We start from the raw sequence: 15,718 nt of genomic DNA on the forward strand, positions 1-15,718 counted from the left end.
ATGGTCTTGAATTTTATGAAACTCATGAATTCATTAAAATGTATGAATACAGAATTAATCAATAGATCACCAAGGCTTGAAAGATGTGCGACAGACCAGAATTGCACTCCAGGAGTAGTTCCTGCCCATTAACTGCCTGTTATAAGCTGTATATCAAAATGCAAGCCCATTGGCCGCTGAACGTGTATTTTCAGAAATTGATTGAACGTGAATTTACCCGTGAGAGCAGAAAGACTCCAAAAGAACTATCCTAGCCTGCTGAAAGCATAGCCTACTTTAAAGATTTTGCTAAGGCACATAGTAACTTTCTGCGAGGGCTAAGAAGAATTTCGTACATAGCATAACGGGGAAAATTTCTGCAGATATGCTTATTAGTTAGTGAGTTTGTAGCGGACATCCAGAAAGACTGGAAAAGCCATGTGAAATCTGTTCATAAATGAAGCAGAATATAAAGGGATAGGAGCAGGTGAGTCTGTTTGTAATTAGAGTTCATTAATTAGATGTCAGGAGAGACAAAAGGCATAAATGGGATTCTGTGTGATTTGCTTATTAATGGGGCTTTCTTTTGCACATTTGCTATGCACTGTAAGTAAACAAGTGGGGAAGGGATGCAATGGACTTTGTAGTTAGAACAGAAGGGTTTCACTCCAAGCTCACCACTTCCTAGCACAGTAACCCTTAGCAAATTCTTTCACTCTCTAGGCTCAGTTTTTTTCATCTGTAATATGAGGAGGATGATATAGGATTTATCTTAAAAAGTTAATAGTGTTTATATGTACCAGCCCAAACTACAATAATTCAAAATATGATACCATCTATAATAATACTGCACAGCACATATCTGAAAATAAATGTAACAAAAGTGTAAATTCTAGGAATAATTAATGTCATGACTGACTATAAAGAAAATCCAAAAGAATCTCTTGACAAAGTATTAGAAATAAAAGGAGAATTTACCAAGAGGCCAGACAGGAGATTAACAAGGCAATAGCATTGCTAAACATAAGTGAAAAATAGCAAGTAAATGTAATTCAAAAGATGATACCACTTGCAATAGCATTAGAAAAATCCTGTCTGTCTATTATACAAAATCTAACCAAGACCAGGCAGTACTTCTATAGAGAACATTAAAACACTTCACTGACAGATATTTTAAAAAGTACTAAATAAATTTCGCATTTGCCATAGTCATAAATAAGAAGATTTAGTATCAAAATGATACCAGTTCTCCCACAAAGTGATTTTCCATGCAACTGATACCCAATCAAAAGTCCACGAGACTTTTTATGGCTCTTGATGAGCTGATTGTATAATACATAAGGAAGAATGAAGGACCAAAATCCTGAAAAAGAATGATGGCGGGCAGGTGCTTGTCCTACCAGGTGTCTGGGTTTATTGTAAAGCTGACTTTTTAAAGCAGTGTAGTACAGGAATATCCTGGAGAGTCCAGAGCTGACCCACATATAGCGCCATAATATAAAACAGATACAGCAAGCCAGATCCGTGGAAACAGGAGGAACTATTTAAAACATGGATCTGGCCCTGGCTGGTATAGCTCAATGGATAGAGAATAGGCTGTGAACCAAAGGTTCACCAGTTCGATTCCCAGTCAGGGCACATGCCTGGGTTGTGGGTCAGGTCCCCCATGGGGGCCACATGAGAGGCAACCACACATTGATGTTTCTCTTCCTCTCTTTCTCCCTCCCTTCCCCTCTGTCTACAAATAAATAAAGAAAATCTTAAAAAATAAAAATAAAACATGGATCTACACAATATGAGTATTAGTATGGAAAAACAAAAGAACTTATACCACTTCCTCACACCCTACACAGATATCAACTCCAGGCAGATCAAGTACATAAATGTCATAAGCAAAACTTTATAATTCTTTTTAGGATATAGGGAAAGGAAAAATTTTCTTAAACCAGAATCAAAAAGGGCTAACTCTAAAGAAAAGATTGATGCACTTGACTACAGTAAAATTGAATGTATGTTTCCTAAAACACACCATGAATACAGAAAACAGAGAAGTTAAAAAGTGAACAAAGATATTTGCAACACGTATAACCAAAAAGAACAAAGAAAAGATAAAGACTGTCTGCAAATCAACAGAAAAAGATAATCTGATAGAAAAATGCACAAGAGACGTTAACAGGAAGTTCAGAAGATGAACACACAGAGCCAGTAAATCTAAGAGATGGTCATCTTTTTGTCATTAGGAAAAGCAAAATATAGTTACCTGTCATTTTACACCAATTCAATTGGGAGAAATTTTAAAATCTGACACCACCAAATGTTGGAGAGGTAATGGGTCTGCAGGAGGCCTTTTACTCTGCTGATAGAAGTATAGGCTGGAATGAGCACTTTGGGAAAGAATTTGGCTTTGTGTTGTGAGAATAAATGCCATATACTTTAACCATTTCACCCCTAGAGTCCCCTCCAAGAGAAACTCACACCAAAAGGATGTGCACAAGAACGTTCATAGCAATATCATTTGTGATAACCAAAATGTTGAAACCAGTCAAATGCCCATCACCAGGATAACAGGTACCTTGTAGAACACTTAGTCTGTGGAATATTAGCGAACACTCCAAACAGGGGAACTATTGCTACACAAACAATATTGATGGGTCTTAGCAGTCTGCTATTATATAAAAAGAAAAATAGATCCCATAAGAGAAGAGTCTAACCCCCTTTTCATAAGTATAAAAACAACTAAAATACTTCATAGCACTATACTTCATAGCACTAAGGAAATGAGTAACAAGATCCAAGGTAATGATATACCCAGGGACAGAATAAAGGAGAAACACTAGACAAATACTAATTATCTGAGGTTCTAGTCCTCGTGGTGAATCAGCAAAACAATAGATTTATAAATAATAAGAAGAAAATTAAAAAATTAATTAATACAAAATGGGTAAGAAGGTCTTTAAGTCGGAAAGTTACATGAGAACAAGCTCTAGGTTCATATAAATTTTTGTTCCCACAGTGTCTTAGATTTCCCAAAATAGTAATTTCTTTAAATTATAGCAGCATTTTCAGGGGGAAAATCTAGCTGATTTCACACTTTTTCAAACCCAGCAGTCATTTGAGAGTTGAAACATTATGATAAGATGTGTCTGACATGAAAAAAGTATTTCTGCATAGAACTTGTTGATGCAGAGGTTAGAAGATGATTCTAACCAGGAGTCAGAAGCTCTGTCCCTCTGTAGTTTATCACCGTCCTGGAGACAATACTTAGAACTCTCAGCTGTCTTTTAAAAATTCTCTTTCAGGGAGTACTCACAGTAATGTTAGAAGGTCGTCTTTTGGAAGTCTGCATATTGTATTTGACAACCCATGTGGAAAAATAGAGAAAGTTTCAAAGCATAAATTTAAGGGAAATTTTCTGAAGTTTTGCTACTTTAATGAATTTATGTTTCCTTCCTTGCCGGTGTCAAGTGATATGAAGAAATATTGGAAGTTCTGGGATCTCCCCTTGAGGCTCTGAACAGCCAACTTAAAAAAGCCTCTGGGGCTAGAAATGGGAGCTGGTTACAACCTGCTGCCCCTGAACATGCATCCGTGCTCATGTTTCTGACCCAGCACCTCTTCTAACTGCCCAGTAGAGCTGTGAACATTTGCATTTGAGAGCATACTGAGCGATGCCGTATTTATCTTCATCATTGCTGCAGCTGAGGGTAAAGTGCCCCGTGTTCACATCGAATGCTCTAAAAGATGAATGACTGAGGAAAACTCTCCAAAAACATGCCGCCTACCTTGTAGCTATTTCCAAAAATATCCTTGAAGAAACAGGAAACTGTTCATTAAGGCATTCAATTTTTGTCCATGTAGAAACACAGAAAGCCAATTTTATTTCCCAAAAAGCAATGGAGAAGGAGAGGGAAACGGTCTTTTAAGTTCTGATAGAATGAAAACCATAAGATTCCCCAAATCCCACTAAACTAAAAAATGTTATGTTGAACATTAAAGGGAATTGTTGGCTGAGCTCAGTAACTTCCATTCTTTCTGTTTTGCAGAATTTTCTTCTTATTATCACTGTATTATATGTTGTAAGAGAATTTTACTCATTTCTGATCAGGAAATCATCCTCGGAAACTCTAGAAGAAGGCTACAGCTGTGTTTTTAGAAAGGTGACTTGTATCTCTGACCGTATTTTATTCTTCACTGGATGCTCATAATGAAAACAAAGCCCTGTGTGGCTCTTATAGTAACAACAGGGCACCTCTTTGTCCTGTGCCACTCACTGAAAGTGAATTTCCCCACTATTATCTTAAGCTACTCTTGAAAAAAGAGATTATCAAAGAGGCATTTTTTAGAAAGAATAACTACTGGGATTTTCAGGCAGTTTGAAATGGTGTTGCTTTGTCACAAAGCGGAAAGAGATTTTTTCCAATTAGCAAAGAAGAAACTGCGTTAGCTGCTGGAAATATTTATTTCTGCAAATGTGCATTCATGTATCACCTCATATCTGCCTGATCAGGATGACTCTTCCCCCGACGCAGAGCTCTGGATTCAGTTAAGATCTCTGCCCATGTATGGCACTCTTTTAAGAACCACGGGACCTGAAGTGGAAGAAATCTCAGAGGTTGCCAATTTCACAATGGAAGATGTCAACAACAAGAAAATTAGGTATGTAACCACTTTGTATTACTCAACAGAATTTTTTAATGTATTAAAATAATTAACCTTGACTTTGGGTGGTGAACACACAATATAATGTATAGGTGATGCATTATAGAACTGTACACATAAAACCCATGTAATTTTATTAACCATTGTCACCCAATAAAGTCAATATTTTTTTTAAAACATGTGGAACAAAATTTTTTAAAAAGTTGACAACTCACCAGTAGCTCCCTTGAAAGATTATGTTGTTTCTGGCCCCAATTTTAAACAAAGCTGCAGTCATCTCACTTGGCTTCTCAATGTAGATAATTCATTTGATTCCTCTCTTGGCCTTTGTAGGTACTCAGCTGTGTTTGAGACTGATGGTCAGCTGGTTACTGACAGCTTCCGTTTCTCTGTGTCTGATCTGGACCACAACCGTCTGGACCATCAGACGTTCACCATCTTCATCACTCCTGTCAAGAATCCACCTCCTGTCATTGCTTTTGCCGACCTTATCACGGTAAACAACTCTCAGGCCAATAAGCAGCAAGCACTATCCTTTATTCATATTGCCACAGGGAGCTAGAATCTGTGGCAACATGAATAAAGGATCTCTTTCTAAACTGGCTGCCAGGTCGTTCCCCCAAAGTATCAAGGCAACAGCATCAAGATATGCATTATTTCAATCATGAGTTTTTCAAAGAGTAAGAAAAGAATTACATAGGGAAAACCAAATTATATCTACGTTGTTTAGTCAGTCGATAAATAGTATGTGCCTGACAAATGCTGGATGTGTGTAGTAGTAGGAGCACACAGAGGAAGCTGATGAAACCAGAGGAAAATGATTGGTAATCAGGATGCTTCGGTGATAAGCCAGATACGTCAAAAGTAGTCGGTGCCTCTTCTACACAAAAAAATTAAGGGTAACTTAAAGTTAAATAGTGCCTTGAGATATGTGATAATGATAATTGAAGTATATTAAGAGTAATAAAATGCTATTTTATGTATTATGTCAACTAAAAAAATAAAAGGAATGGAATATCTTTGAGGAGTTCATAATCTAATGTTTGCAGCAACTAAAACGTGGGAATCTGGACAGTGTCCCCCAAGTCACTTCCTAAGTCAAGTTGATATTGATTGCGGTAAACAATGTTGACAGTTCCTCAGGGTAGGGAAGCGGAGGTGGTGGGCAGCTGGATAATGAACCCTGATCATGAAGTTACCCAGATCTGAGTTCACGTGACAGCTGTATTATGTAATAGTTAAGTGACCTTGGAGCAATTATGTATTCTTTCTTAGCCTCAATTTCTTCATCTTTAAAGTATTAGTAATTCCAGAAGATTGCTCTGATGATTAACAAGATAGCATTTTAAAAAATGAGTACAGTACTGGCACATTGTAGAAATTCCATAAAAGTTCAAAAGTCCATATGTATGTTCTCTATATATACCATAGTACCAAAAACTCAGGAGTTTTTCTGGTTTCATTGAGCAACTGAAAATTAACAAAATGGAGTTGTTTCTAAATGAGTCTGATATTCCGCCCATTTTCCTATTTCTACACCTTGGGGCTGCCATTTGGACCTTCCCCATTCCCAAAGCAAGGGTGGCCTTCCACTTTGTAACGTGTCAGTCTTCCTACATGCAGCCAAGAGTTCTTCAGAGTGAAAGGCCTGGGTCATATCCAGAAGTGCAGCAAAAACCACCAGGTTCCGGTTGCAGAGTTAGCATACTAAACAGGGCCCTAAAGGAGAAAGGTGCTGCAAGCAACCACTTTTACTTGTACTGATTTATCTTCCTCCTCGACATTAAGATAAGCACTAGCTTTCAGGTATGCTGAGCCCTTTCCTTCTGCACACCTATAAATGTACACTATAAAGGAATAGATGGGACTTTTATTCTGTGTGGGAACACCTATAGGACAGTCGCCCTCACGGTGTCCGGGGGAGGACTGGATGATCATTGTCTGGCTGCGGGCTTTTGAATGTTGATATGAAAGAAAGGCAGCCATCCTGTCATGCAGTCATGCCGAGGTGAGTGATTAGAATGGGCCAGAGCTGCTTTATAACCAGATCTATCATTGAAGGAAGCACGACTTTGAAGGGAAACACAGAAGTCATCGTGCCTGAGTGGCGCTTTGAGAGGCATTGAAAGATTGCCTGGCTTCACCGGCAGGCTCATTCCTCATCTCGCCTGTAGAGGATCTGCCCCCTCAAAGAAGTGAAATTGGTGCCAGAAGGTCACCCCAGGCAGCACTTTGCAATTCAGTTCTTTTTACCTCAGTTATGTGCAATCGCCCCAGGACCCTCCGCATTCTTTTCTTTCTCAGGTGGACGAGGGAGGGAGAACTCCGCTCTCATTTCACCATTTCTTTGCTGCTGATGATCATGACAACCTCCAGGGAGATGCCGTCATTAGACTAAGTGCCCTGCCCATGTTCGGATGCATTGAGAACACAGGCACAGGTACCCGCAGGGGCGCTGCTCAGAATTCTTTCACACCTGAAAAGAAGGGAGGGGAAGGGGGCTCGCTGCCTCTGGCTAACCCTGCACCAAAGAGGAATGGGACCATTTCAAAGAGATGGAAGGAAGGCAGGTTTCATCCACTCAACAGAAAGTTACTGAGCATTTCCATGTGCCAGGAACTTTTTTAAGCACTAGGAAACATCAGTAAACAAAACAGACAGGAACCACTACCTTCGTGGTTCCCTAGATCCCGGGGGGAAGTCAGATAAGAAACCTCAAGAGTGAGAAAATTGCGTGTGATGTTAGGAGGTAAATCAGTGTTATGGGAAAAAATAGAGCAAGGCACCAGCGGTGGAGATGGAAGGCATTGTGGATTATACTCAGAATTGCGCGTCAAGGAAATAAAAATGTCTGTCCTTTTATTGGGAGGCAGCTGCAGTTTAGCCGAAGCATAGCTTCTGTCTTGGCTCCTCTAAAGATATGACATGAATTGAAATGCATGCTTGTCTCTCTGCGATCCTCTCCTCAACGTCCCTCCCCTTCTACCATCTGCCCTGGGCCCACTGCCCTCAGTGGTTAGCACTGCAAAGGAGAAGCCAGATGTGTCCCATCCCCAGCCCCCCTGGGACCGTGGTGACTCACAGTTGAGACAGCTCATGGCATGTTACTGTGCTGCTGCCTCTGCAGTGAGATTCCTGAATGCCAGCACTTGGCTTTCACTGGGGTGCAGCCAGAAGCTCCCACAGAGCGGCCACTGACTGAAGGTTGTGTGGCCAGCATAGTGCCTGAGGTTTGAGCCTGGCTACCGGAAACTCACTTAGCAGTGGTCATGGTTTCCTGTAGAGAACCGTGGGTCTTTTCCTCATCTTCCCTCTCAATATGTGCGCTTAGACTTGTTTATCACTGAATTCGATTTATCTCCACACATCTTTGTTCTAGGGACAATGGGTGAATAAAACAGCCCCCGCGCCAAGTGAGAGACAGAAATGAAGGCTATTACACAATTCTTAAAATGCCAGGACAGGGAAAGAAGTATCACACTGAGAAGATACATAGGATAAAACAATTACTTTTGCCTGGGAAGGCAGGAAAAGTCTAAGGAGGTGACACTTGAGTTGGAACTTGGAGGGTTAGTGGGCAGAGGGAAAATGGCATTTCTCACAGAGGGATGAGCATGGGCAAAGGGCGGGGAACCAGCAAGGGATGGATGCCCTGGCCTTCTCCTGTCTCTAGATGGTTTCTTATGAAGCCTTCTCACAGGGTTTTCCATTAACCTGGAATGTACACAGAGGAGTATTTTGCTCGTCCAGCAGTCAGCCTCTAAAAATGGTTCTCCAACTTCACTGTCCTTAAGAGTCACAGGGAGGGCTGGTGAAAACGCAGTGTCCTGGGCAGCATGCCGGCGGTCCTGCTGGAGAGGCTTGTGAGGCCGGGCGTCTGCACTTTTCCCTGGCTCGCAGGCGAAACCACTGATGCTGGTGCAAGGACCACGGTTGGAAAATGGCTGCCCTATGTTAGCACGAACTTGAAAGTAAGGACGAGATGATCAGGGCCACAAACCGTTGTCCCAGGCACATCATCTGAGGACTCCACGTTTTGCTCCATGGGTATTAGGAACCGAGTCTGTTTTATGTCTGTGAAATTAGCTATCTAGCTTTCAAATCCAGCTGATCACAAGAATGTCTTTTTAAAGGCATTAGAAGGAGCAACCTTAACTTTTTACTAACAAGACTGAGTGGGATGGAATAACTATATTGCTACATACAAAATCTAACAATTAGGTCACCTCTAGGGCATCACTGTGTTCCAGTGCAATGCAGTAAGAGATGTTCACGATGACAGCCTGCACGCACTGAGAACTATGTAGCGTGCATACGGCCTGTTCCTTTTAAGAAAAAATGGAAGCACATAAGAATGATTTATGTGAAAAAAATAAAAGGTGTGATTTAAAAATTGGAGGGACTGATGCTGAAAGCTGCAGTGAAGGATTCACTTGTTGAATGGCTCATTTTCCAGTGACAGAAAATGTCATTATTCTATTCGAGTGCATTTTTAGGTCTTATTTACTTTATGCGATTTATGACCCAAATAAAGAAGCCACATTTCTCACATTAATAGTGATCAATGAAAAGAGAGAAAATAAGAACTTAAAAGAATTATAAGAGTTTCTTGTGGAAACCCTGAACTGTATATCATAGAAATTAGATTCCTACATGCTTTTGGTGACAGAGATACCAAATTTGAAGGAATAAAATTTAAGAAAATTCATGTTATTGAAGAAAAAATATCTGTTTTGAGTTCTTGATTCAAACAAATTATAAATGAAACTTCATTTCCTAGTTTTTCTGTTGGGAGGTCAACAAAAAAATGACACTCTCTACAATTCAGGAAGTCAGTGGCCTTTTAATATGTGACCTGATCATTGCAAAGGACTGTGGGAGGGGGAAAGAGAAAGCCTTGCTAATTTCAGATCTTCTATCTATACTTTGTTTTTGTTGCTGTGTCCAGAATATTTTAAGACACAGGGTTTTTTCCCCTCTTTTTTTTTTAACAAGAAAATGTGATCATTTGAAATCAATCAATTACAGAGACTCAGACTAAGTAAAAGGCAGGTCATCCATTATGTAGAAAGTGCTTATCCTTCCCCTTGGCCTTCTACAGCCGCTGGGGTTGGGAGGAAAGGAACTGGAGCCGGCAGGTCCTGTGGAGCTCTGAATGGCGCTCGAACATCCCCATGGTCCTGGTGGACCACCCCAGGGACTGAGCTCTGACTCCCACCGAGGCTCCCTTGAGGGACTGAGAGATCAAACGAGAACATGCTCAAGGAACGTTTCTTACATAAAACGGTATACAGTGGACCTCTTCTTATGTAGAGGAAGAGGGTTCCTCTTGCAGGGTATGCCAAGTAGAGTGATCTTGAAATTGACTAAAGCTTAAGGTAGAACCTTTGCTATTGCAATCGGTACTTGCCCCAGCACTTATGTTATGAAAGATTTCTAACAAAAATAACCACTAATTCTGTCTATATAAAATAGCAACCTTCTGAGTGTTTTCGTGCATATTATCTCAATTTATTCCCCAGGGAAACAGCAGGGCAAGTAATCCGTTTATAGATGAGAAACAGTGGGGAACCTGGGATCCAAGCCCAAGTCTTCTGAGCCCTGGTCTTCTGCTCCTTCCCCTCCCCAACCTTCATCCTCAGACATGCTCGCACCTTGTGTTGATGATGCTGTCGTGTTTTCTGGTTCAGCCTAGTAAGCAGGCATTAATGGATCAAAGTCAAAGTTCTCTCTTGATGTTGATGCAGGAGATCGTTTTGGCCCTGGAACTACCAGTGACTTAGAAGCATCGTTTCCAATTCAAGATGTCCTGGAAAACTACATTTACTACTTCCAGAGTGTTCATGAAAGCATTGAGCCAACCCATGATATTTTTAGTTTTTATGTAAGTGATGGAAATAGTCGTTCAGAAATCCACAGCATCAATATCACCATCGAGGTAAAGACTTTGGAAGTTGGAGGAGTTGGGCCTTTGACCATAATCTCCCACCATGAAATAGCTTTATATAAACTCAAAAGCAAAGAAGGTTGAATTTGACCTTCAGTGTTAGAGGTTAATGGGAAAAAATAATCCTAACATACAGGAAATTTGTAGAATTAAGGCTGGCATTTAGGGACGATCTGGCTGGGAAACCTAAACTCTCATTCCAGGGTAGAATCTATTCCTTCTGTGTGAAAACAGTTTGTGAGGGTCAGATGGGGAAACCTTTCCAGTTCCATATTTAGATGAAAGCTAACACATACCAGTTTTCCCCTGAAATTATTGTGTGTGATGCTAAGGCATACTTACCTTTTCTTAGATTTTTAATGCATTTTATTCATTAAATTATAGCACCAAAGAAATGTGTTCCTTGATGCTGTACTTACTCTCATTGGAGCAACTGCATAGGCTTGCTCTACCACCCCATGGAGAAAGAGAGATAAAAGATAATGCTCAGAATGGAATACTCTCTGCCTTGAGAAAATAAACCATTTGGTGCCCTCAGCACCCTTCAGGGACAGCAATGGGGGTGGCACTGTCATAAGGGCAGGAACACAACTTTAAACACCCACACTTTTGAATGTGTTATCATCCCACAGGGACTGTGATATACTTAGAGTTTTTAAAGACAGTTCTGATTTCAAATAATTTGCCCTTTTATCCCCCCAAATCTGCTTGTTCTTGTATAACCACACACCCGTATTTTTAGCCTGGGAAATATGATCATCCTACCTATGGAAAAGATCTGGGAAGATTTCTGTAGAATGTCCACCCATTTCTTTTCAGGGGTACGTTTTGTTTGTGTGACTTGCTCTCCTTTAAAACTAACCATTTTGATTGGGAATTAAAGATGGTGACACATGACATGGTATTTTGATAGTGAAAGTTGATGCACCAATATTACTTTCTCTGAATAATGCATGTTTTTCTTTCTTAAACCGGCACCTGTGTGAGACTTAGTATTTTATGCTTTAATCAGAGCAAGAACGATGAGCCCCCCAGGATGACTTTGAGGCCTCTCCGCGTGCAGCTGAGCTCGGGAGTGGTGATAAGCAATTTTTCTTTGAGCCTGCAAGACCTGGACACACCAGATAATGAGCTGATTTTTGTATTGACCAAAAAGCCTGACCACGGTAGGACGCAACCGCTATATAAACTTTCTTAATTGAGGTGCCCCAGGGGTTCTTAGAATAAACACATAAATTTCAGCTGATTATTCCTCTGTCTTGCCTCTATATCACTCAGTCTTTGCATCAAAGTACAAATCAAATTCACAGCTGGCTGACCTTCTTTGGGCTCACAGTAGACACCATTTACTCTAGAAGCCTGAATCCTAGGTGATTGGTCTTTCTGAGATTCAATTTCAGCTATTTTCTCACTTTTCTATGTGACCTCAGGCAAAATGGGTTTCAGGGTCTATGTATTCTCTTCTCAGAGAAAGCATCGTAGCTTGGTAACCCAGGGCCATTTTATGCAAGGAAGAGCCATGTTATTCATTGCAAAAGGTGTTCAGTTTACAGGCATGGTAGACGTCTTAATGAGCTTGTCCCTTTTACAGAAAAATCACTTTTCCTGATTAAATTAGAGGTAAAAGCCACCATGGGAATCTTCTATCTACTTCTTGTCTAAGTGCCAACCCCCTGGTATTAACTAGAGCTGGAATTTTCATCTCCCAAGAGTCCGTCCTTTACACCCGTTGGTCTCTTAGAGATAAAACCGTTGTTGATGGAGAGTTAATTGAAGAGGCTGCCAGTCACTGCCTTTTAGCTTTCCCTCAATCATTTTCACTTTCTTTAATGAAGCACTTTAACTGTCCCACTGTGGTACACATGGCCCTTGAAAGCAGAAAATTATGTCTCCACCCGAAGATGCTTAGTGTCTTTCTGAATTTAAAAGGAATTCAAAACATACCCTTATTTCCTGTCCCCACATGCCTTAGGAGGAAGACAGTGAGTGAAGAGTGCTGTTTTCACTTTGCAGAAGGGAAAAATAAGGTTTAGGTAATGAAATGAGTCTGAATTCATGGAGTAGGATTTGATTTCTAAGCCATGCTATTACTACATCCGTCTGTGTCTATTTAAGAGATTTTTAACCAGGAAAAGTGGAACTTTATCTTCTTTATTTGGAGATGAGGCTGCAGCAGCACCCTGTGCTTATTTTTAAAATGCCAAGTTGTTGGTCATTTATGTATGTGTCGCCAAGAGCCTCTGAGGTGCTTGACATTCTGCCCGGGCTCGTACTAGTCAATGAAATCAGACAATGTTTTGAGGCCATATATGTTCTGCCATTGTTCCTTTGTTTTTCTTCACTTCCTTCCTCAGGTCATCTACTCCAGAGGCACACTGCTTCTGAGCTTCTGGAGAATGGGAGGATTTTAGACCAGGGCTCCTCTTTCACCTACCAAGACATCCTAGGCAGGCTGGTCTGGTACATGCCTGGCGGTCCCCGTGTGGCAGTGGATGAGTTCCGGTTCTCTCTTACCGACGGACTCCACACGGACACGGGGAGGATGGAGATACACATAGAGCTGCCCACGGGTGACACTCCCCAGTTGGCTGTTAACCGAAGCCTGAAGCTCTTAGCAGGTACCAAAGGACCGGAAGAAGGTGGCTGTGGCGCCTGGTTGGTGCGCAGTGCTTCCTTCCACTTTAGCTCTGCGGGAGGGCATGGAGCTAAGCATTCAGAACTCAGGGAGGCTGGAGCTGGCAAGAACTGTTGTTTCGGGGGAACTAAACATTGTGAGTGACAAAAGTGAATGTCTGAAATTCTTTGGACCAGATGCTATGTCTGTGAATTTGAGAAAAGATTAAGAAGAGGTTATGGCATTTCCAGGTTCAGACATTGCCACTGCCCAACCTCACACGGAAGGAACAAAAGGAATCAACAAAAGGAATCCAGTGAGATTTTCAACATGCTTAGTTTTTTAAAAAGCTTGCTGGGGCAGTTTAGTCATGCACTAGGAGAGATTATGCAAATAGCTGAGAATCCTTTGACATGGTATTCTAGGGTCGAACAGCCACCATCTTGCTTTGTGTGAACTGCACTGACCACGTGTGCCTTGTGTCCGTAGATGTTAATTAGAGACTCGACCTTTTGCCCACAGAGCATCCACATCTGACTGCAGTTCTGTTGGACGGTCCCTCCTTAGTTTCACATGCATTTTGTAGTGAAGATACGTAGTATAATAGTGTATGAAAATTTGGAGATCCCAGAGGCCCCAAGTGTTAGGTCTGGCATTTACCTTTACCCTACTTACCAGCAATTAAGTTAGCCTGCCACTGTTTCCTGGATGCTGGTGGAAGACCCAAGATTCCTGGGTCCGAGACAAAGTACTTTGCTGCTCACAGCACAGCAAGCAGCATTGCCATCAGCACATTTGCTTTGGTTCTCTCAGCCCTCCAAATCTCATGGGGGTGGTACAGAGGGCCCACTGCATGGGAGAGGTGTGCACTGCATGGGAGGGGAACCCTGAACTCAGGGAGCTCCCTGATCTTTGGCCCAGAGGAGGATATCAGCCCATCCCTGAGAATGTTCTGGGTGACAAGTGGTCAGGCCTTGCATTCTGAGCGTTACCCAGCAAGAACATGCAGGGACACTCAGGGCCCGTGGTGAGTTGTCTCTGCAAACACCAGGGTGACTAGGATCCACTGTAGCAGAATTTACTAGTTTTATTTTTTATTTTTTTAAGCTTTTATTCATTTATCGATAGAAGGAAAGGGAAGGAAAGAGGGAGAGAAACATCAGTGTATGGTTGCCTCTCATGAGTTCCCTGCTGGGAACTGGCCCGCAACCCAGGCATGTGCCCTGACTGGGAATCGAACCATGATTCCTTGGTTCTCAGGCCCACACTCAATCCACTGAGCCACACCAGCCAGGGCAGAATTTACTATTAATATGAAAAGGTGGATGGACAGAAGAGCAAGGGGTGAGGCCCTGAAAAGAGGTGTTTCCAGTAGCCCATGCTGTGCCCCCACCCCAGCAGGTGTGCAGCTGGGCAGGGCCCGCCACCTAGGTCCCCCTCTCTGTAATCCTCACCGTGTCTGGAAGAACAGTGAGTTTGATTATTAGGTCTGAGATGGCAACCAGTTATATTTGTGAGTTTATATAAAGCAGAGTTGACAGTGACCAGAGGGGAGAGGGGAGGGAATTTCAGGGGAAATAGGGGAGGGATTTAGAGGAACATATATAAAGGATACATGGACAACAACTGAGAAGGGTGGAAATGGGACGGAGAGGGGGGAGCACAGGGGTGGGATGGGATGGGAGTAATAGACAGAAAACTGTACTTGAAAAATAATTAAATAATTTTTTAAAAAGCAGGGTTTTTTTATGATTTGAGGATCCTCAAGACAGTAAAGAAATTAGGTCCAAGCAGATTTATCATAGGTCTAGGAGTGGTTTACGTCACAGAACAGGGAGCTATCATGTGAATTTAGGTGCCGACTGATGGGCTGTGGGACAGTGAGAGGGAGAAAGGGTCTGTGGAGAAATGGCGCCCAGATCTAAACCCAAGGGACGATTAGCAAATCGGGAGGTTGGGACTATTTCACTTGGGGAAATTAACATTTATTCAGCTGGAAACAGAAGGCCAAGCACCTGGTACTTACTCAGACCCAGAGAATGTGCGATAATTTACTCTCCAGTCTCCTGAAATGATCTGACAACCAATTCAAAGGCAATGAGCAAAATGACCTACGTCTCTTATTCCCTTCCAGGGTCTACTGCACGCATCACAGAACAGCACTTGAAAGTGACAGACCCTGACTCAGATGAAAGGCAGGTGACATACATCGTGAAGGAAGACCCTAGAGCAGGGCACCTGCAGATGGTGCGGCGTGGCAGCCTGGAGCAAATCTCTGTCAGAGGCCCCGTCCGAAGGTTCACCCAGGCTGACATCAGCCAAGGTCAGCCAGGTCTCCTCTGCCTCCCCAGGCCTCACAGACTCCACCCACAAGAGCAAAGCGGGAGTTAAATGCCTGGTCACCTATGGCAGTACATAGTCTTTGTTTTGAATAAGAGCTGAATTATAACTTCATTTCTCCTTTCTTGCCTCCTCAATCTTAATTAATTTATTTATTTATATTGTTGTTCAAGTACAGT

General features: G+C 41.9%; 1 protein-coding gene across 2 annotated transcripts in view; it reads left to right on the forward strand.

The window, feature by feature from the left end:
• Window positions 1–15,718, forward strand: part of FRAS1 (Fraser extracellular matrix complex subunit 1) — a 425,396-nt gene that overhangs the window by 332,965 nt on the left and 76,713 nt on the right. For both annotated transcript variants that reach the window (XM_037051016.1, XM_037051015.1), the window contains exons 39-45: window positions 4,487–4,635; window positions 4,972–5,134; window positions 6,943–7,078; window positions 10,386–10,576; window positions 11,598–11,751; window positions 12,940–13,203; window positions 15,334–15,522. In XM_037051016.1, the coding sequence (XP_036906911.1) occupies window positions 4,487–4,635; window positions 4,972–5,134; window positions 6,943–7,078; window positions 10,386–10,576; window positions 11,598–11,751; window positions 12,940–13,203; window positions 15,334–15,522 (1,246 nt within the window). The remainder of the gene's footprint in view (window positions 1–4,486; window positions 4,636–4,971; window positions 5,135–6,942; window positions 7,079–10,385; window positions 10,577–11,597; window positions 11,752–12,939; window positions 13,204–15,333; window positions 15,523–15,718) is intronic.

The sequence above is a fragment of the Sturnira hondurensis genome, unplaced genomic scaffold (genome assembly GCF_014824575.4).
Source record: "Sturnira hondurensis isolate 20B ecotype Veracruz unplaced genomic scaffold, ASM1482457v3 Scaffold0007036, whole genome shotgun sequence".
In the NCBI taxonomy this organism is placed as follows: Eukaryota; Metazoa; Chordata; class Mammalia; order Chiroptera; family Phyllostomidae; genus Sturnira; species Sturnira hondurensis.